General features: G+C 47.3%; 1 protein-coding gene across 1 annotated transcript in view; it reads right to left on the bottom strand.

The window, feature by feature from the left end:
- Positions 1-213: 213 nt before the first annotated feature.
- LOC140494479 (sialic acid-binding Ig-like lectin 15) overlaps positions 214-23,301 on the bottom strand; it is a 33,504-nt gene continuing 10,416 nt past the window's right edge. Inside the window, exons 3-6 of the mRNA XM_072593699.1 lie at positions 17,480-17,863; positions 13,022-13,052; positions 10,313-10,374; positions 214-1,899 (exon numbers count right to left, since the gene is read on the bottom strand). Of these exons, the coding sequence (XP_072449800.1) occupies positions 1,853-1,899; positions 10,313-10,374; positions 13,022-13,052; positions 17,480-17,863 (524 nt within the window). The 3' untranslated portion in view covers positions 214-1,852. The remainder of the gene's footprint in view (positions 1,900-10,312; positions 10,375-13,021; positions 13,053-17,479; positions 17,864-23,301) is intronic.

Raw genomic sequence — 23,301 nt, 5'->3', positions numbered from 1 at the left:
TGGACATCCCTCCTCAATCAGTTGGAGGACAGGGTACATACCAGGCTATCTACAGGGCCCTTCACTGACTCTCCTCAGCTGGTACCAACCTGCGAGGTCCCATAAATAGGAGGAAGACACTCAGTCCTCAATCTGACGATGGCTGGTCTGGGTCTCCCAACCCCCGCTCCCCACCCACCCCCCCCCCCCCCCCCCCGCCCCATTCCCCCAGATCACCACCCGACACGAAACAAATAGTAGCATCTGTGGAGAGAAAAGAGTCCATGCACACTCAAAACATTAACTCTCTCTCTGTACATCTCTTTCTCTGTCTCCCACCAGATGCTGCCAGATCTGCTGAGATTCTCCACCAATTTCTGTTTCTAATCTAACATAGATCCAAACGACACAGTGTTTAGCACTGCTGCTTCACAGTGCTAGTGACCTGGGTTCAATTCCACCCTTGGGTAACTGTCTGGGCACAGTTTGCACATGCTCCCCATGTCTGTGGGGTTTCCTTTGGAGGCTTTGGGTGGCTCCCAGAGTCCAAAGGTTAGGTGGATTGTCCATGCTAAGCTGCCCATAATGAGCAGGGATGTGTAGGCTGGGTGGATTGGCCATGGAAATGCAGGGTTATGGAGTAGGGGTGTGGGCGGGATGCTCTTTGGAGAATACATGTGGACTTGATGGGCTGAACTGCCTGCTGTGTGGATTGTATGAATCTACAACACTGCCTTTCCAGTGCACTTCCCATTTCTGGATATGTCAGGAACTGCAACAATCCCATGTTATTTCTGGTTCTTTCAGGAGGGCTGAGACTGAGGATATACATGTGTAAAATTGCAAAATCCAATATGTTGGCTGGTTCTCCTGGTCAGCACTGGGAGCAGGGATTTATTCTACTCGGGTTTGGGTTAACGGGAAAACTAGATCGAACAGGTGATCAAATAATTTACCAATCCTTAACAATACTGCAAGCCGGATCCAGGGGAATTTTGGTCACATTACTGCACTGATAATCCAAAGATCAGTCCAAATGGATTTAGTTCAACCTGGAAATAAAACATTAACACTAAACAAGACCACAAAGCTGGAGAAACACGGAACATCTGGCAGCATCTGAGGAGAGAGAAACAGAGTTCATGACTCGAGTCCAGAGGGAGAGTTACTGGACCCAAAATATAACGCTGTTTCTCTCTCCAGGGATACTGCCAGATCTGCTGAATTTCTCCAACAGGCTCAGTGTTTGTTTCAGAATTGCAGCTTCTACAGTATGTTGCGTTTATAAAACCACCATAGCTGTTACATTCTTGTAAAGAAAAAAGCAACTGGTCCTCAAATATCCTTCAGGAAAGGAATCCCGACTCCAGACTCATAGCAATATGAACGGGTCTTCTCTCTGATACTTGGTCATATCAAACTGCTGCACAGTTCCAGAAGGTGCCCAGCATCATCTCCGATCAATGGCCAACACATGCCAGGTGATGCCCATATAGTAGAATGAATCTGCAGCTGGTAGGTTTGGGGAGCAGAACCTGTACACATCCTTCGTGTCATTGAGTCTTCCCAACGACACTGGGGTTTAACAGTTTCTAGCCTGCACAGTGAGGCTGGAGATCCCACAGCACACAGTAGGTTACCTTGGCAACTGATGGCTTTTCATTGGGCAATCAGCCAATCCAAAAGCAGAAGTCTCAGTTCCCCTGACCCCTGCGTTGAGACACTGAAGAGGAGACTGTAAAATATCGATGGTCACTTCACACAGAGTCCGACTCCTTTCACGGGGCACCATGTCTTGGGTTTGTTGTGTTCTGCGAGGTCTAATCCGAGGGTGTGGCCACAGTCAAACGGCGCATCCAGTAGAGCTCACCCGTTAGTGGCCATTAACTTCTGGGGATTCTGGAACAGTGCTAGTCTCCTCTGTGAAAAGGAAGGAGTTAACTTCTTTGTCAGTGGAACAAAACTCTAACCCCAGCAAGTTCACACAGGCTGCTTTCCGCTATGTTCTGCTCCAAGATTCTTTCTCGAATATTCTGCCTCCAGCAACTTTTCAGGCAGTGTACTCACAATCATACAACACCCTGTTAGGGCTCTCGTGATTCAGTGCTAGTGTCCCTACCTCTGAACTAGGATGCCCAGGTTCAAGACAGGATTTGAGGAGCATAAGTTGGGAGCATAGGCTGTCAGGGAAGGATGTGGTGGAAATGTGGAACTTTTTCAAGGAGCAGATACGATGTGTCCTTGATATGTATGTACCTATCAGGCAGGAAAGAAATGGTCGTGTGAGGGAGCCTTGGTTGACGAGGGAGGTTGAATGTCTAGTAAAGAGGAAGAAGGAGGCTTACATAAGGTTGAGGAAACAGGGTTCAGACAGAGCAGTGGAGGGATACAGGATAGCCAGAAGGGACTTGAAGAAAGGGATTAGCAGAGCTAAGAGAGGGCATGAAAAATCCTTGGCGGATAGGATCAAGGATAACTCCAAGGCATTTTATGCGTATGTGAGAAACCTGAGAATGATGAGAACGAGGGTAGGTCCGATCAAGGACAGTAGTGGGAGATTGTGTATTGAGTCGGAAGAGATAGGAGAGGTCTTGAACAAGTACTTCTCTTCAGTATTTACGAACGAGAGGGACCGTATTGTTGAAGAGGACAGTGTGAAACGGACTGGTAAGCTAGAAGAGATACTTGTTAGGAAGGAAGATGTGTTGGACATGTTGAACAACTTGAGGATAGACAAGTCCCCCGGGCCTGACGGGATATATCCTAGGATTATGTGGGAAGCAAGAGAGGAAATTGCAGTACCGTTGGCAATGATCTTCTCGTCTTCGCTGTCAACGGGGGTGGTACCAGGGGACTGGAGAGTAGCAAATGTTGTGCCCCTGTTCAAAAAAGGGAATAGGGATAACCCCGGGAATTACAGGCCAGTTAGTCTTACTTCTGTGGTAGGCAAAGTAATGGAAAGGGTACTGAGGGATAGGATTTATGAGTATCTGGAAAGACACTGCTTGATTAGGGACAGCCAGCACGGATTTGTGAAGGGTAGGTCTTGCCTTACAAGTCTTATTGAATTCTTCGAGGAGGTGACCAAGCATGTGGATGAGGGTAGAGCAGTGGATGTAGTGTACATGGATTTTAGTAAGGCATTTGATAAGGTTCCCCATGGTAGGCTTATGCGGAAAGTCAGGAGGCATGGGATAGTGGGAAATTTGGCCAATTGGATAGAAAATTGGCTAACCGGTCGAAGTCAAGGAGTGGTGGTAGATGGTAAATATTCAGCCTGGAGCCCAGTTACAAGTGGAGTTCCGCAGGGATCAGTTCTGGGTCCTCTGCTGTTTGTAATTTTTATTAATGACTTGGATGAGGGAGTCGAAGGGTGGGTCAGTAAATTTGCAGATGATGCGAAGATAGATGGAGTTGTGGACGTGAGGAGGGCATTTGTCGTTTTTGCAAAGGGACTTAGATATGATGCAGAGCTGGGCTGAGGAGTGGCAGATGGAGTTCAACCCTGCCAAGTGTGAGGTTGTCCATTTTGGAAGAACAAGTAAGAATGCGGAATACAGGGTTAATGGTAGGGTTCTTAGTCAGGTGGAGGAACAGAGGGATCTTGGGGTCTATGTACATAGATCTTTGAAAGTTGCCACTCAGGTGGATAGAGTTTGTAAGAAGGCCTATGGAGTATTATCGTTCATTAGCAGAGGGATTGAATTCAAGAGTCGTGAAGTGATGTTGCAGCTGTACAGGACTTTGGTTAGGCCACAGTTGGAGTACTGTGTGCAGTTCTGGTCGCCTCACTTTAGGAAAGATGTGGAAGCTTTGGAGAGGGTGCAGAGAAGATTTACCAGGATGTTGCCTGGAATGGAGAATAGGTCGTACGAGGATAGGTTGAGAGTTCTCAGCCTTTTCTCGTTGGAACGGCGAAGGATGAGGGGTGACTTGATAGAGGTTTACAAGATGATCAGAGGAATAGATAGAGTAGACAGTCAGAAACTTTTTCCCCGGGTACAACAGAGTGTTACAAGGGGACATAAATTTAAGGTGAAGGGTGGAAGGTATAGGGGAGATGTCGGGGTGGGTTCTTTACCCAGAGAGTGGTGGGGGCATGGAATGCGCTGCCCATGGGAGTGGTAGAGTCAGAATCATTGGCGACCTTTAAGCGGCATTTGGATAGGTACATGGATGGGTGCTTAATCTAGGATAGAAGTTCGGCACAACATCATGGGCCGAAGGGCCTGTTCTGTGCTGTATTGTTCTATGTTCTATGTTCTAAGTCTCCTTTGTCCCAGGAATGACTTAACAGGTTGACTCAAACTATCTATGAAAAGCTTGAGGGGTTAAATAAATTTTACAGAACAATGGTGACCCATCAACCCTGGAAAATTCTTCCTTAGTTACTGTGTGTACTCACGTACACTGGTGAACACGATAACATTTGGCCTAAAAATATAATATGTCATTTTACATGTGCATCGTGTAAGCCCGAGATTAGCAGGGAGGCACTGTATGGAGATTCAGGGAGACCCCAACATTGCCACTTTTCAGGACAGTGCACCATATCTTGTAGCATTGGCATCAGCTGATCTCTTGGGATCAGGGATCTTGGCAGTATGAGACCCACCCACTGAGAGCTGCTAGCCAATCAGCAGCCAATATGGTGGCTCAGTAGTTGGCACTGCTGCCACCCAGATCCAGGGACCTGGGCTCAATTCCAGTCTCAGGCAACTGTCTATGTGAAGGTTGCACATTCTCCCCAAGTCTGTGTGGGTTTCCTCTGGGTGCTCCGATTTCCTCGTAGTTTAGGTGAATTGGCCATGGGAAATGCAGGGTCACAGGGATAGGGTGGGAGATGGGTCTGGGTGGAATGCTCTCCAAAGGGTCAGTACAGACTTGAATGGCCAACTGGCCTCTGGCTACATTGGAGGGATTCGATGAACATCTCTTCTGTGCTCAGCAGCCCCACCAGGCTGTTGCTGGTACTGCACCCACCCGAGGTTTAGATTAGATTAGGTTAGATTCCCTACAGTGTGGAAACAGGCCCTTCGGCCCAACAAGTCCATACCGACCCTCCAAAGATAACCCACCCAGACCCATTTCCCTCTGACTAATGCATCTAACACTATGGGCAATTCAGCATGGCCAATTCACCTGACCTGCACATCTTTGGATTGCGGAGGGAACCCACTCAGACAGGGGGAGAACGTGCAAACTCCACACAGACAGTCGCCCGAGGCTGAAATCGAACCTGGGACCCTGGTGCTGTGAGGCAGCAGTGCTAACCACTCAGCCACTGTGCCACCCCCACGGTCTCAGATTGAGAAGGGGATCAGGCTGGTGACACTATGAGGGGGCATGGGAAAGGGCTGAGGGAGGTCAATAGCAAGTGAGGGGCTGGGTGGAGAGGGGAAAGGAAAGAACGGAGACGGTGGCATTTTGGCAGGTTGAAGAGGAGTTGTAAAGTGGAGGAAAGTGCAGCACACAGAGATTTGGGATTCCTCATCCATGAATCACAAAAAGCTACCTTCCAGGTTCACTGGAAGAGGGAAGGCAAATGGTATGCTGGCTTTATTTCAAAGTGAAGGGAGCATAAAGGTGGGGGGAATTTTGCTAAAACTATACAAGGCACTAGTCAGACCAGTTTCTGAGGAAAGATTTCCTGGCATTAAGTATATTAAAGACAGATTTTTAATCAGGGCTGGAATCAAGGGTTATGGGGAAAAGGCAGGAGAGTGGGGTTGAGGATTATCAGATCAGCTATGCTCTTATTGAATGGGCTGAATGGCCTACTGCTGATCCCATGCCTCCTGGTCTAATGATCGTCCAAATGGCCTCAACCACAGAACAAAGACACCCTGTGCCTTTGAATAAGTGGTCTCCCCCAACCCCATCATTCCCTCAGAACCTCCCCCTCCCCCCCTCCCCACAACCCCACCCCACCCTGACCCTGCTAAGGGTCTTCCAGACAGAAGAACGGGTTTACCATCGGAGACTTGGTGAGTGAGACCTTTAAGTGAGCATTAATTGGTTAGTTGAAGGTTTCCATTGGCTGTGTTTGTGGGACTTGAGGGAGTAAGGCTAGGGGCAGGTTCTCCACCCTCCACATGCCCACCCTATTAAATACCCTGACTACACCCCCTCCCTGCCCAATCATCAAACCTCCATCACGGCGAGGGTAGGAAATTCCACTTGGAAAGGGGAGGAATGAGGGTCTGGAATGATGCTTAGTGAGGGGGCAGGAAGTGGATTGGCACAGCGGTGAGAGACTGGCAGCAGTGTAGGCGTTATTGTTAATTAGCCTCTTGTTAATGTGCCACCTCTGCAGCAGGTGGGACATTCCCACAGGGAACATCGCTATATCACAACGTGATTCAGAACGTGGGGCAGTCCATCAGGGTTTCTGGGAATTCAGCTCCTTGTGAAATGGTTAAAAACAAGTCACCTCAATTTGCCAGCACTTCAGCTTCTGAAACAGCAGGGGGCACCATGCCACTGGAAATCACACAGACACACACACACACAGACAGACACAGACAGGCAGGCACACACTGATGCCAGCACTTCTGTAAACATCACCCATGCCAAGGCCAATTCCGTGACTTTGACCTGAAACAATTGGTCTGAAATGTTGACTTTGAGATGGGCAGATGGGGTATTTTCTCAAAACGTCAAATTCTTTTGCACACCCCTAGATTGCATCTTTCCTTACACTTCTCCTCTCCAAGGACACTGCCCAGGGTGTGGGTGCGGATGCGGGTGGAGTGGGTGGGGCGGTGTGGCAGGGGTCAGAGCTGGTAGCCTCTCTCCTCAGAAACACAGTCCCCCAGGTTTATGCCACACCCCAGGACTCGATAGCCCATAAACATGAGAGCAGGATGCCACTCAGCCTATTGAATCATTCAGCGAGATCGCGGCCGATCTGATAAACCTCAATTCGCTTTCCTGCCTTTTCTCCATAATCTTTTGTTCCCTTACTCTTTACAAATCTGCCTAATGTGAGGTGTCGCATTATGGCAAGGCAAACCAGGGCAGGACTTATACAGTTAATGGGAGGGCCCTGGGGAGTATTGTCAAACAGAACGCCTAGGGGTGCAGGTACTGTACGTAGTTCCTTGCAAGTAGAGTCACTTTTAGATATGGTGGTGAAGAAGACCTTTGACATGCTTATCTTCAGTTTTCAGAGCATTATGTACAGGAGCTGGGGACATCATATTGCTACTGTACAGGATATTGGTGGGGCCACAGTCAGAATATTGCATTCAATTCTTCCAGAAGAATGTTGTGAAACATGAAAGAGGTCAGAAAAGATTTACAAGAATGTTACTGAGGTCGGAGGGTTTGAGCTACAGGATGAGGCTGGGGCTGTTTTCCCTGGAGTGTCAGAGACTGAGGGGCGATTTAGATTCCTTACAGTGTGGAAACAGGCCCTTCGGCCCAACAAGTCCACACTGACCCACCGAAGCGCAACCCACCCAGACCCATTCCCCTACATTTACCCCTGCCCCTAACACCATGGGCAATTTAGCATGGCCAATTCACCTAACCTTCACATTTTTGGACTGTGGGAGGAAACCAGAGCACCAGGAGGAAACCCACACAGACACGGGGAGAATGTGCAAACTTCACATAGTCAGTCGCCAAAGGCAGGAATTGAACCTGGGGTCTCTGGCGCTGTGAGGCAGCAGTGCTAACCACTGTGCCACCGTGCCGCCCGTGCAACAGTTCAAGGAGGCAACTCACCAGCACCCCCTCAAGGGCAACTAGAGACAGGCAATAAATCAGCCATCAATTCCCATGTCCTATGAGTCAATAAAAATAAAGGGTGACCTTATAGAGGTTTATAAAATCATGAGGGACATGGACGGGGTAACCAGACAAGGTCATTTTCCTGGGGTGGGCCAGTTCAAAACTAGAGGGCATAAGTTTAAGGTGAGAGGGGAAAGATTTAAAAAGGACCCGAGGGATAGCTTTTTCATACAGAACATGGCACGTATGTGGAATGAATCGACAGAAGACGTGGAGGAGGCTGGTACAATTACAACATTTAAAAGGCATCTGGATGGGTCTATGAACAGGAAGGGTTGAGAGGGATATGGGCCGAGAGGGATATGGGCCAAGTGCTGGTAAAGGGGACTAAGTCAGATTGGAGCGCACGAGTTGAATCGAAGGGACTGTTTCCGTGCTGGATGGTTCTGTGAATTGACGTGATGACCTAGCCTCATCAATCCTCTGTGGTAAAGAATACCACAGACTCCCTCCCCTCTGTGGGAAGAAATTCCTCCTAATCTCTGTCGTAAATGGGTGACCCCTTATTCTGAGATTATATTCTCTGGTCCCAGACTCTCCCACAGGGAGAAACAATCTTTCTTCATCTCCCCCGTCAAGTCCTCTAAGAGTCTTGTATGTTTCAACACGGTCACCTCTTATCCTTCTAAACTCCACTTGGACTGCAGTGGTTCAAGGAGGCAATTCACCAGCACCCTCTCAAGGGCAACTAGGGACAGGCAGGAAATCAGCCATCAACACCCATGTCCTATGAGTCAATAAAAATAAAACTAATATCGACTCAACCTCTCCTCGTAAGACAGCCCCTCCATCTCCAAGATCAAGCTACTGGACTATCTCCAATGACAGTGTATCATTTTTTAAAATAAGGGGCCTAAAACTGTTCACAGTATTCCAGCTGTGCTCTGATTAATGCCTTGTAGAGTTTGAGCAAAAACTTCCATATTTTTCTATTCCATTCCCTTTGAAATAAAGGTCAACACTCCCTATTACCCTCTGAAGCTGGCCATGAGAGGTGGAAGGTAACTGGTCAATCTGTAAATCCTGATATTTCAGGAAGTGAGTGAGAGGGGGAGAGAGAGAGAGAGAGAGAGTCTCCTGTTCAGTTCAGAGGCGTGTAGCAGCAACGCAGCAGCTTCCCCACACTAAAAGACAGCTGAAGATACCAACAGTTAGACACCTGAAGGGCTCTTGAGAACAATCCCAGATCCTCAAATCGAATAGCAGACCCCTTCCCTAACTGTTACGTTTTGCTGATTCATTGTGACGGTCATTACCTGGTCAAGATTAGTGTGGTGCTGGAAAAATACAGCAGGTCAGGCAGCATCCGAGGAGCAGGAAAATTGACATTTCGCGCAAAAGCCTTTAATCAGGAATGGGGTTGTGAACAGAGGGGGTGGAGAGATAAATGGGAGGGGGGTGGGGCTGGGCAGAAGGAAGCTAGGAGTGCAATAGGTGGATGGAGGTAGGGGTAAAGGTGATAGGTCGGAGGGGAGGGTGGAGTGGATAGATGGGAAGAAAGATTGACAGGTGGGATAGGTCGTGGGGACGGTGCTGAGCTGGAAGGTTGGAACTGGGGTAAGGTGGGGGGAGGGAAAATCAGGAAACTGGTGAAGTCCACATTGATGCCCTGGGGTTGGAGGGTCCTGAGGTGGAAGATGAGGCGTTCTTCCTCCAGGTGTCGGGTAGTGAGGGAGCGGCGATGGAGGAGGCCCAGGACCTCCATGTCCTCGGCAGAGTGGGAGGGGGAGTTGAAATGTTGGGCCACGGGGCGGTGGGGTTGATTGGTGCGGGTGTCCCGGAGATGTTCCCTAAAGCGCTCTGCTAGAAGATGTCCAGTCTCCCCAATGTAGAAGAGATCGCATCGGGAGCAACAGATACAATAAATGATATTGATGGAAGTGCAGGTGAAACTTTGATGGATGTGGAAGGCTCCTTTTGGGCCTTGGATGGAGGTGAGGGAGGAGGTGTGGGCGCAGGTTTTACAGTTCCTGCGGTGGCAGGGGAAAGTGCCAGGATGGGAGGGTGGGTTGTAGGGGGGCGTGGACCTGACCAGGTAGTCACGGAGGGAATGGTCTTTGCAGAAGGCGGAATGGAGTGGGGAGGGAAATATATCCCTGGTAGTGGGGTCTGTTTGGAGGTGGCGGAAATGTCGGCGGATGATTTGGTTTATGCAGAGGTTGGTAGGATGGAAGGTGAGCACCAGGGGGGTTCTGTCCTTGTTGGGGTTGGAGGGGTGGGGTTTGAGGGCGGAGGTGCGGGACATGGATGAGATGCGTTGGAGGGCATCTTCAACCACATGGGAAGGGAAATTATGGTCTTTAAAGAAGGAGGCCATCTGGTGTGTTATGTGGTAGAACTGGTCCTCCTGGGAGCAGATACGGTGGAGGCAGAGGAATTGGGAATACGGGATGGCATTTTTGCAGGAGGCAGGGTGGGAAATGTCGATTTTCCTGCTCCTCAGATGCTGCCTGACCTGCTGTGATTTTCCAGCACCACTCTAATCTTGACTCTAATCTCCAGCATCTGCAGTACCCACTTCTGCCTCAGTCATTACCTGGCGTTGCTTGCTGGTGGTACATTTTCACTTCACAATAGTTGGTTGAATTCGGCTGGCGTCTAAGAGGTTAAAAAAAGAGACTTGTATTTATAAGGTGGATATTCAAACTGGACTATAACTATCGTGACGGAGAGACATAACATTCACAGTAAAGTCTTACCGAATCCATTACCATATCAAACATTCACCATCAGTCATTCAGAGACCCACAGAACTTTCTGACTGTGTCAGAGCGTGAACACACAGAGGTTGTTTTTATATCATGCAGAAAAGCACCACAAGTCATTTTGCAAAGGTATAATCAGAACTAATAAATGCTGAACCACAGAGTTAATTTTGAAATGAAACAAAGTACTGGGAAAACCCTGCAGGTCTGACAGTGTCTGTGGAGACAGAAACAGAGTTCATGTTTCAGGTCCAGTCTGACTCTCCTACAGAACAGGCGGGCTCTTGTGACGAGCAAGCATCATGCTCCTTCTGATGAACTACACCATCCCTCACCATGCCAAACACACACACACACTCTCTCTCACTCACTCACTCACACACACACAGACACTCTATCATGCACACGCGCACACACTCATACTCTCTCCCTCTCTCACACACACATACACACAGACTCTCACACAAATACACCCAGAAACACACTCACACACACACTCAACACACACACATTCTCTCTCACACACATACACAGAGACTCTCACACAAGTGCGCACACATATACACACACACACACATTCAAACGAGGGGTGACTGGGGATGGGGGATGAATGGGGTGAGGTGAGTGGGGGTGGGGTGAGAGTGGGGGTGGGGTGAGAGTGGGGGTGGGGTGAGAGTGGGGGTGGGGGGGGGGGGTGAGTGAGGGCGGGGGATCCTGCTTCTCTTTGGGAGGGCCCTCAGGGGATTGTCACATTCACGGCATTCAGAGAGATGGGGAAGTGGGAGGCATTGAACAGATTCCTGGGATTGAATATTCCTGTCTCCTGGGCGGTGAGGAGGGACAGAGGGAGAGTGATGGTAACAGACCGCTCCACATCACTGTCCAATCTCTGAGGAGGAGGCTTCCCAGTAACTGGCTGAAGGTGGAGCTGGGCGTCCTGGTCTCTAGCGGAGCGTGGGTGTGAAGCACACCCAGTGAGGTGGGACCTCTCTGACAATGGATGTCCTGGCCATGGAGAGAGTGCAATGAAGGTTTATCAGAATGAGTCTTCTGGCAGGGCTGACATATGAAGACAGACTGGATCGGTTGGGACTATAATCGCTGGAGTTTAGAAGAAGCAGTGAGGTGGGCGGGGGGGCACGGTTAGTGGTGGTCGTGGTGGAATCTCACACAAAGCTATAAAATTCTATCAGGACTAGACAGGATGTTCCTCATAGCCAGGGAGTCCAGAACCAAGGTAACAGTCAGTCAACAAATAAGGGGTAAGCCATTTCAGACTGAGATGAGGTAAAATCCCTTCACCCAGAGAGTGATGAGCATGTGGAATTCACTGTCACAGAAAGTGTTTGAGACCTAAATTTTGAATGTTCTCAAGAATGAGTTGGATATAGGATGGAAGGGATCACATGGTATGGGGCCAAATGGTCTCCTCTTGCTTTCTATGTTTCCACGGCTCCATAACTCACAGGGGCTCCTGGGGATAGAAAAGGTCCCACTGATCCCTTGGATAGGCTTGTCACTGTGGTTACAATTTCAGCAACTGATCAGGCAATGTCCGTGATTCCTGAGGAAGGGCTTTTGCTCCTCGGGTGCTGCCTGACCTGCTGTGCTTTTCCAGCACCACACTCTCCATTCTGATCTAGAACATCTGCAGTCCCCACTTTCTCCTAATGCCTGTGATATTCCAAGGATCATGACATTCCCAGCAGGAAGCAGTGGATCTTAGTGACAGGTAGGTCACATGGGCTCAGTGAGTGTGTCTATGTTCAGCACGTTCCAGTGTCGAGATTCCAAGAGATCCCACTTTGATCCCTCCTCCCGAGGCTCTGTGTTGGTGGAGTTCAGTGCTGAGGGAAGCATCGCTGTTAATGCCATCTGCTTCCCAACCAGCCGGCTAGGTTCAAACCGCTGTTACCAAACATAAGGACAAGAGGAGGCCACTCAGCCCTTCGAGTCTGCCTCCCCATTCAGTAAGACTACAGCCATTCTTAATTTAACCTTAACTCTACATTACTGCCTAATCCCGATAATCTTTCATCCCCTTGGGAATCAGGAATCTATCTCGCTCTACCTTAAAAATATTTAATGATTCTGCCTCCACTGCCTTTTGAGGAAGGGAATTCTGCTCGAAAAAATTGTTTCCTATCTCTGTCTTGAATGGACAACCTCTTATTTTAAACACTTAGTTCGAGATTCACCCACAAGAGGAAACATCCTTTCAACATCCACCCAGTCAAGTCCCCTCAGGGTCTTGTGTGTCACTATTAAGTCACCTCTGACTCTTCTAAACTCCAGAGGATACAGGCCCGGCCTATCTAATCTTCCTTTATAATAAGGCAATCCAGTCAAGTTGGAAGTGGTTAGAATGAAAGAGTTTCTTTTCTATGTGAAAGAGTGTAAGTAATTTTCAAGTTCCTGATGAGCAAGTGTCCATTTGAGGTGAATATGACAATGAATCAGTAATTTCACATAAGTTGTTAGAACGAAATCATTTTAAGAAAACACAGCAACACTTTTAATAGCAGAAGGCGGAGTCATACCTTTCTCTCTGTGGGGTAAAGACCATAGTACCTGGAAAGAAGGAAAAAGGACAAATTATTTGAAACATTTCAGGTAGCAGGCTTTCACTATAATGTCAATAATTTGTTGGGGAAACTCTCTCATTTGAGTGTTTGGACTCGCCATATAAACACAGTGGCTACAAGAGCAGGTCAGACATGAGGAATCCTGCAGCAACTAATTTTTCCCCGATGATGGAATCCTCCCCACTTGCCTGGTGCAGCTCCAACAACACTTAAGAAACTCGACACCATCCAGGACAAAGCAGCCACTGCTTGACTGGCTCCACATTCACAAACATGCACTCCCTTCACCACTGACGCTCAGAAGCAGCAGTGTGTACTATCTCCAAGATGCACTGCAGAAATTCATGAAGGCTACTTAGACAGCACCTTCCAAATCCACTTTGAATAGAAGGTCAAGACCTGATCAAGGGTGTCCCAGGATGTTGTGGGAAGCGAGGGAAGAAATTGTGGGGCTCCTAGCAGAGATGTTTGTATCATCTACAGCCATGGGTGAGGTGTAGGAAGAGTGGAGGCTGGTTAATGTTGTCCTTTTATTGAAGAAAGACTGTAAGGAGAAGCCTGGGAAACATAGACAGGTGAGTCTGACATCAGTGGTGGGTAGGTTATTGGAGGGGACTCTGAGACACAGGATTGACATGAATTTGGAAAAGCAAGGGCTGATTAGGGATAGTCAGCATGGCTTTGTCCACAGGAAATCATGTCTCACAAACACGATTGAGTTTGTTGAGGTTGTGACCAAGATGATGTATGAGGGTACAGAGGCAGATGTTGTCTATACAGACTTTAGTAAAGCCTTTAACAAGGCTTTCCATGGTAGACTGATTAGTAAACTTAGATCACATGGGATTCAGGGAGGAATAGTTTGATGGTAGGTGACAGAGGGTGATGGTAGAGGGTTGTTTTTCAGACTGGAGGCCTGTGACCACCAGTGTTCCACAGGGATCAATGCTGGATCTGCTGTTGTTTGTCATTTATACAAATGATTTGGATGTGAGAGTGTGGGAACCATGGTTTGTAAGTTTGCAGATGACACCAAAATTGGTGGCACAGTGGACAGTGAGGAAGGTTATCTCAGAGTACATCGTACTCCACAACCACCTGATGAAGGAGCAGTGCTCCGAAAGCTAGTGTGCTTCCAAAAAAAAAACCATTGGACTATAACCTGGCGTTGTGAGATTTTTAACTCAGAGTACAATGGGATCTTGATCAGCTGGGCCACTGGGCTGAGGAGTGGCAGTTGGAGTTTAATTTATATAAATGTGGGGTGTTGCATTTTGGCAAGACAAACCAGGGCAGGACATACACAGTTAAGGGCCCTGGGGAGAGTCGTCAAACAGAGAGACCATGGGGTTCAAGTACATAATTCCTTGAAAGTGGAGTCACAGGTAGACAGGGTGGTGAAGAAGGCATTAGGCACACTTGCCTTCATTGGTCAGAGCACTGAGTATAGGAGTTAGGACATCACATTGTGGCTCTACAGGATGTTGGTGAGGCCACTTTTGGAGTACTGTGTACACTTCTGGCTGCTTTTCTATGGGAAGGATTTAATTAAATTGGAGAGGGAGCCGAGAAGAGTTACATGGATTTAACCAGGAATGGAAGGTTTGAGTACAGGGAGAGGCTGGGTGGGCTGGGACTTTATTCCCTGGAATGTAGGAGGTTGAGGGGTGACTTTATAAAGACTTATAAAACCACGAGAGGCATGGATAAGATGAATAGCAAAGGCCTTTTCCCTTGGGTAGGGGAGTTCAAAACTAGGAGAGGAGAAAAACTTAAAAGGGACTGAGGGGCAACTTTTTCACACAGAGGGTGGTTTGTATTTGGAATGAACTGCTAGAGGAAGTAGTCGTTGCAGGGCACAGTCACTGAGAAAGGACACGAAGGGAAAGCATAAAAGTAAAGAACCCAAAGATGTTAGAAATAAAGCAAAAGGAAAAAAGTATTAAGTAAGATAACTCTGCTGGGTAAAGCAGAAAGTTCAGCTCTGTACAAGAACAAATTTAGGCAGCTACAAAAGTCGACAATTAGTCATTAAGGAAGAATAAAAACCTTTGACAGATCACTTCAAGTACCGACAAGGAAAGACAATAGGGGGTTGAATAGAGAGTTTACTGGGTAAAAACAAGGACTGCAGATGTTGGAAACCAGATTCTGGATTAGTGGTGCTGGAAAAGCACAGCAGGTCAGGCAGCATCCGAGGAGCAGGAAAATTGACGTTTCAGGCAAAAGCCCTTCATCAGGAATAGAGGCAGAGAGCCTAAAGGGTGGAGAGATAAATGAGAGGAGGGTGAGGGTGGGGAGAAAGTAGCATAGAGTACAATAGGTGAGTGGGGGGTGGGGATGGAGGTGATAGGTCAGGGAGGAGGGTGGAGTGATAGGTGGAAAAGAAGATAGGCAGGTAGGACAGGTCATGGGGTCAGTGCTGAGCTGGAAGTTTGGAACTGTGGTGAGGTGGGGGATGGGGATATGAGAAAACTGGTGAAGTCCACATTGATGCTCTGGGGTTGAAGTGTTCTGAGGCGGAAGATGGGGAGTTCTTCCTCCAGGCGTCTGGTGGTGAGGGAGCGGCGGTGAAGGAGGCTCAGGACCTCCATGTCCTCGGCAGAGTGGGAGGGGGAGTTGAAATGTTGGGCCACAGGGCAGTGTGGTTGATTGGTGCGGGTGTCCCAGAGATGTTCCCTAAAGCGCTCTGCTAGGAGACGCCCAGTCTCCCCAATGTAGAGGAGACCGCATCGGGAGCAATGGATACAATAAATGATATTGGTGGATGTGCAGGTAAAACTTTGATGGATGTGGAAGGCTCCTTTAGGGCCTTGGATGGAGGTGAGGGAGGAGGTTTTACAATTCCTGCGGTGGCAGGGGAAGGTGCCAGGACGGGAGGGTGGGTTGTAGGGGGGGCGTGGACCTGACCAGGTAGTCACGGAGGGAACGGTCTTTGCGGAAGGCGGAAAGGGGTGGGGAGGGAAGGGAAATATATCCCTGGTGGTGGGGTCTGTTTGGAGGTGGCGGAAATGTCGGCGGATGATTTGGTTTATGCGAAGGGTGGAAGGTGAGCATCAGGGGCGTTCTGTCCTTGTTACGGTTGGAGGGGTGGGGTCTGAGGGCAGAGGTGCGGGATGTGGATGAAATGTGTTGGAGGGCACCTTTAACCACATGGGAAGGGAAATTGCGGTCTCTAAAGAAGGAGGCCATCTGGTGTGTTCTGTGGTGGAACTGGTCCTCCTGGGAGCAGATATGGCGGAGGCAGAGGAATTGGGAATACGGGATGGCATTTTTGCAAGAGATAGGGTGGGAAGAGGTGTAATCCAGGTAGCTGTGGGAGTCGGTGGGTTTGTAAAAAATGTCAGTGTCAAGTTGGACGTCATTAATGGAGATGGAGAGGTCAAGGAAGGGGAGGGAAGAGTTTACTGACCAAGCATATGAGGTGGAAAACAATGAGGAATGGGTTTAAGACATATATAAAAAAAAAGTCAGGTTTAAACAAGGACATGAGGTAACGAGTATGTGACCAAACTTTAGAGGATATCAACACTTAATATCATCACCCGAGTCAGTACAAGGGCAGTTTTGTCATCACTATTCTAGCAATGGGATCAAAAGACTAACAAGTTCATCACAAGCACAGCAGGAATGTGGGGAGGACATCATGTTCAACAGCATGAGTTTGATTGACAGGTTTATGGGGCAAAAGTTGTATAAATACTAAAGATGGTGACTGCCATTTTCGGAATAGTCTGAGAGAGCGCGAGGTTGGTCAGTGCTGGTAAAAGCTACTCTGCTGAGGTTTCAGAACTTCTACTTAGACTAGGGTTTGGTGTCTTGTTAGTCTGTAACTGTGATACTGTAGTAAATGTTTAAATAAACGTGCCAAACCTTTATTGGACTGCTTGTAAGAATTTTATTCCAGGCAATTGAACGATCTCAGGGAAAGAACCAGGGAAGGTTGAGTAGACTCCAGTAGGGAGTCCTCCCCTATCCACTGAAGCTCTTGGGGAGGCTTCAACATCACAGAATTGAAAAAAACATTTGGACAGGTACGTAAATAGGAAAGGTTGAGAGGGATACGGGCCAAGTTCAGGCAAATGGGACTAATTTAGTTTGGGATCATGGTCAATATGGACTGAAGGACATGTATCTGTGCTGCATGTCTCTATGACAGCAGATACATGGGACACCATCCCCTGCAAGCTCCCCTCCAAGCCGCTCACCATCCTGACTCGGCCTCTCCCTCTCTTCTCCTCTTCCCTTGCTGTTCCCTCCCCTTTCTTGTGACGATTCTTGTGTCACTTGAGGTGGGAAACCTCTGATCCTTTGTGATGTTCCATGACACCTCAAATCAGATACATTTTCAAACCTGAACCCAATGTAAGTGCCGACAGTAAAATCCCCAGCTGTTAAATTACAATGACCTACCCTGCTTTCTCCACCAGAACGCGAGGGTAATAACGATCAGAACAATTGCAAGGAGGCTTCCAACCAAGGCACCGATGATTACTTTGAGCACTGATCGGCCTTCTGTCAAGCTGGCAAAGTAGATGACTTGCGAGGAATTGCCGAAGGTGTTGGTGGTCACACACGTGTAGTTCCCTCCCAGCTTTGGGTCATGTAACTCCCCCACAACCTGATACCGCCCTGGGCCTCGTACAACTGGAGTATTGCTGGCATTCATGGGCAGTCTGCTCTGTTGGGGATCGATCCACATGATGTTTGGAGAGGGCTCTCCTTGAACGTGACACACGAGGGTAAACTGTGTGCCATTGACAACCCAGGTAGACATGTTGAGGATGACAGGTGGACCTGAAAAGAGAGAGGATTGATCATCGAGTTAAAGTGAGGCACTGGCTCGTGATTATTGCTGTTGAGTCACAATCAGAAATCGCGGTTAATGCGTCAATGTCATGTTTATTAAGTCAGAGGGAAGCTCTCACAGGGTGACTCAAATGAGGAAGCAAGTCATAGTCATAGAGATGTACGGCATGGAAACAGACCCTTCGGTCCAACCCGCCCATGCCGACCAGATATCCCAACCCAATCTAGTCCCACCTGCCAGCACCCAGCCCATATCCCTCCAAACCTTTCCTATTCATATACCCATCCAGATGCCTTTTAAATGTTGCAATTGTACCAGCCTCCACCACTTCCTCTGGCAGCACACTCCACACTTGTACGTGCCTGGACATTATGTGGGAGACCAAAAGGCAAAATGATATGAAAACAATACAGGCTTCCCCCACTATCCGAAAGTAGGGATCTTTTGTAAGCCAAAATGGCGTAAAGGGAAGAAGCATTAATTTATATGGGAAAAGTTTCATCATGTTTTGGAAAAGCGAAAATTATCTTCGGATTTCTTTCGGTTAGCGAAAACTAACGCAGGTTCTTCGTAAAAACGAAGTGCGTAAAGTGAACTTTCGAAAAGTGGGGGATACCTGTACTCCAGGCTGACTCTGAACCCGGGACGATGCAATGACAAGGCAGTACCAAGCGAGTGCTGTCCTGTCAATGCTCCTCAGATGAAATCACCAACCTGTCTTCTTGGGTGCACATACAGGATCCCACAGTCAGCTTTTGAAGCAGAGCAGGGTGGCCTGCTGACACTCCCCACCTTTATTTACTCCTCCATCAAGATCACAAACAAACACAGTGTTTTTAGTTGTGAGCTTATTTGTGGAGGCTTGCTGTACACAAATTGGCTATTGTTTTGCCCCAACAGCCCCCGAGTACATTTCAAGAATGACATTGTGGATTGTTCTAGAGACTCTTGAAGGAAAAGGGGGAGGTAGAGGTTTTCAAAGAGGGCATTTCAGTTGGAATCAGATCGGCTCCCAGGCAGGACAAGAGTATTCAATTAGATCATTGTTCAGTTTGGATTCGAGCTGGGAATTTGGTACAAATGTGTTGTAGTCAGATGGTGAAAGAGTGTTGATGGAGCTGGGCCCATTCAGGCAAGTTGGGAGTGGGGGCATGGGTACTCAATCACACTTATGACTTGTGCCTTGTAGATGGTGGACGGGCTTTGGGGAGACAGGAGTTACTCACTGTGGGATTCCTAACCTCTGACCTGCTCTTGTAGCCACTGTATTCAAACAGGTAGTGCAACGCAGTTTTTGTTAAATGATAACTGCGGGATAATCAATAATGATGGAAATACCATTTAAAGTCAAAAGGCTTTGGTTAGGTTCTCTCTTGTTGGAGATGGTCATTCCCTGGCATTTGTGTGGCACCAATATTAATAGGGTTTGGATTGAACAGAGTGTTAAACATAAAGCTGATGATGTTACAGAGATACAGCCACAGAGGGACCTGGCTAAAGAACACAATTGTGGAAGCCAGGGTTCATGATGGGATGGTGGCAGAGTGAGTCATAATGAGAGATATACAGCATGGAAACAGATCCTTCCATCCAACTCGTCCATACCGACCAGATATCCTAAATAAGTCTAGTCCCATTTGTCAGCATATGGTCCATATCCCTCCAAACCCTTCCTATTCATGTATCCATCCAGATGCCTTTTAAATGTTGTAATTGTACCAGCCTCCACCACTTCCTCTGGCAGCTCATTCCATACACATCACCATGTGTGTGAAAACTTTGCCCCTCAGATTTAAAAGGAACCTTTCTCCTCTCATCCTAAACCTATGCCCTCTAGTTTTAGACTCCTCCATGTGGGGGAAACACCTTGTCTACTTGCCCTGTCCATGCCCCTCATGATTTTATAAACCTCTATAAGGTCACCCCTCAGCCTCCGATGCTCCAGGGAAAACAGCCCCAGCCTGTTCAGCTTCTCCCTATAGCTCAAATCCTCCAACCCTGGCAACATCTTTGTAAATCTTTTCTGAACTTTTCCAAGTTTCACAATATCCTTCCTATAACAGGGAGATCAGAATTGCACACAGTATCCCAAAAGTGGCCTAACCATTGACCTCCTAACTCCTATACTCGATGCTCTGACCAATAAAGGAAAGCATACCAACCGCCTTCTTCACTATCCTATCTACCTACAACTCCACCTTCAAGGAACTATGAACCTGCACTCCAAGGTCTCTTTGTTCAGCAACACTCCCTAGGACCTTACCATTAAGTGTATAAGTCCTGTTAAGATTTGCTTCCCCAAAATGCAGTACTTCGCATTTATCCAAATTGAACTCCATCTGCCACTTCTCAGCCCATTGGCCCATCTGATCAAGATCCTGTTATAATCTGAGGAAACCTTATTCGCTAGGAGAAAGTGAGGACTGCAGATGCTGGAGTACCAGAGTTGAAAAATGTGATGCTGGAAAAACACAGCAGGCCAGGCAGCATCCGAGGAGCAGGAGAATCGATGTTTCGGGCATTAGCCCTTCTTCAGGAAATGTCTGAAGAAGGGCTTATGCCCGAAACGTCAATTCTCCTGCTCCTCGGATGCTGTCTGGCCTGCTGTGTTTTTCCAGCACCACATTTTTCAAACCTTATTCGCTGTCCACTACACCTCCAATTTTGGTGTCATCTGCAAACTTACTAACTATACCTCTTTTGCTCACATCCAAATCATTTATATAAATGATGAAAAGTAATGAATGCAGCACTGATCCTTGTGGCACACCACTGGTCACAAGCCTCCAATCTGAAATGCAACACTCCATCACCACCCTCAAGCCAGGTCTGTACCAAATGGCTAGTATTCCATGAAATCTAACCTTGCTAACCAGTCTCCCATGAGGAATCCTGTCGAATGCCTTACTGAAATGACATAGATCATGTTTCACTGCTCTACCCTCATCAATCCTTTTTGTTACTTCTTCAAAAAACACAATCAAGTTTGTGAGATATGATTTCCCACGCACAAAGCCATGTTGACTATCCCTAGTTAGTCCTTGCCTTTCCAAATAAATGTAAATCCTGTCCCTCAGGATTCCCTCTAATATCTTGCCCACCACCATCAGGCTCACTGGTTTCTAGTTCCCTGCCTTTCTTTACCACCCTTCTTAAACAGCGGCACCACATTAACCAACCTCTGGTCTTCCAGCACCTCAATAGTACAAATATCTCAGCAAGAGACCCGGCAATCACTTCACTAGCTTCCCACAGAGTTCCAGGGTGCACCTGATCAGGTCTTGGGGATTTATCCACTTTTATGTGTTTCAAGACATCCAGCACTTTCTCCTCTGTAATATGGACATTTTTCAAGATGTCACCATCTATTTCACCACATTCTATATCTTCCAGGTCCTTCTCCACAGTAAACACAGATGCAAAATAATATCTCTCCTATCTCATGTTGTTCCAAACATAGCTGCCTTGCTGATCTCTCCCTAGTTAACCTTTTGTCCTTAATATATTTATAGAATCCCTTTGGATTCTCCTTAATTCTATTTGCCAAACCCTATCTTATGTTCCCTCTTTGCCTTCCTGATTTCCCTCTTAAGTGTGCTCCTACTGCCTTTATACTCTTAGAGGGATTCACTCATTCCCAGCTGTCTATATCTGACATATGCTTCCCTCTTATTCTTGACCAAAACCTCAAATTCATCTAGCCATCCAGCATTCCCTACACCTACCAGCATTGCCTTTCACCCTAACAAGAACATACTGTCTCTGGACTCGTTATCTCATTTTTGAAGGCTTCCCATTTTCTAAGCATCCCTTTACCTGCAAACATATACACCCAATCAAGTTTTGAATACCGTCAAAATTGGCCTTCCTCCAATTTAGAATTTCAACTTTTAGATCTGGTCTACCCCTTTCCATCACTATTTTAAAACTAATAGAATTATGGTCGCTGGCCTCAAAGTGCTCCCCCACTGACACCTCAGTCACCTGCCCTGCCTTATTTCCCAGTGGTAGGTCAAGCTTTGCACCTTCTCTAGTAGGTATATTCACATACTGAATCAGAAAATTTTCTTGTATGCACTTGACAAATTCCTCTCCATCCAAGCCCTTAACACTATGACAGTTTTAATCCACGTTTGAAAAGTTAAAATCCCCAACCATAAATACCCTGTTATTCTTTCAGATAACTGAAATCTCTTTACAAATTTGTTTCTCAATTTCCTACTGATTATTTGGGGGTCTAGAGTACAATCCCTTTCATATTTCTTAATTCCACCCAAATAACCTCCTCACATGTATTCCCAGGAATACCTTCACTAAGTACCGCAAAAAATGTTATCCCTAATCAAAAACACCACTCCCTTCCTCTCTTGTCCCCCTTTCTATCCTTCCTATAGCATCTATACCTTGGAACATTAAGCTGCCAGTCCTGCCAATCCCTGAGCCATGTCTCTGTAATTGCTATGATATCCCAGGCCCATGTTCCTAACCATGCCCTGGGTTTATCTCTCTTACCTAGGAGGCCTCTTGCATTGAAATAAATGCAGTTTAATTTATCAGTCCTGCCTTGTTCTCTACTTTGTCCTGACTGCCGTGTATGTTTGACCTGCTCCTTTTCCCGACTGTACCCGTCTCAGACCGATCTCTTTCCTCACTATCTCCCTGGGTCCGACCCACCCCACCTTACTAGTTTAAATCCTCCCGAGCAGCCCTAGCAAATCTCCCTGCCAGTTTATTAGTCCCCTTCCAATTTAGGTGCAATTAGTCCTTCTTGTACAGGACACCTCTATCCCAAAACAGATTCCAATGATCGGAAAATGTGAATCCTTCTCCCCTGCACTAGCTCCTGAGCCATGCATTCATCTGCTCTATCCTCCTATTCCTGCCCTCGCTAGCTCATGGCACCAGAAGTAATCCAGATATTACTACCCTCGAGGACCTAGTTTTTAAGATTATAGTTTGAGTTATAAGGAGAGGCTGGATAAGTTGGGATTTTTTTCCCTGAAACATAAAAAGTTGAGGGGTGACCCTATCCACTAAGTAAAAAAATGTCCAAGCGTGCCGCGTCATGTGACAGGAGCCAATCACAAGGGACACTATCACCCATCTGTCAGACGGACCTGAAGTCTAACTGAACCCATCATACCCGGCTGCTGCAGTTACCTGTCCCCTACATCAAAGACATCTTGGAAATGACTGCCAGACTACTCAGACCCTTTAACTCCATGGTAGCCCACAAACCCACCAACACAGTAAAACAGCAGCTAATGAACTTGAAAGACCTTATACAGATAACAAGCAAAACTAATGTCATTTACAAAATACTGTGCAAGAACTGTAACAAACACTACATTGGACAAACAGGCAGAAAACTAGCTACCAGGATACATGAACATCAACTAGCCACAAAACAACATGACCCTCTCTC

Source organism: Chiloscyllium punctatum, chromosome 2 (assembly GCF_047496795.1).
Source record: "Chiloscyllium punctatum isolate Juve2018m chromosome 2, sChiPun1.3, whole genome shotgun sequence".
Classification (NCBI taxonomy): domain Eukaryota; kingdom Metazoa; phylum Chordata; class Chondrichthyes; order Orectolobiformes; family Hemiscylliidae; genus Chiloscyllium; species Chiloscyllium punctatum.
This window is presented reverse-complemented; position numbering and strand designations above follow the sequence as displayed.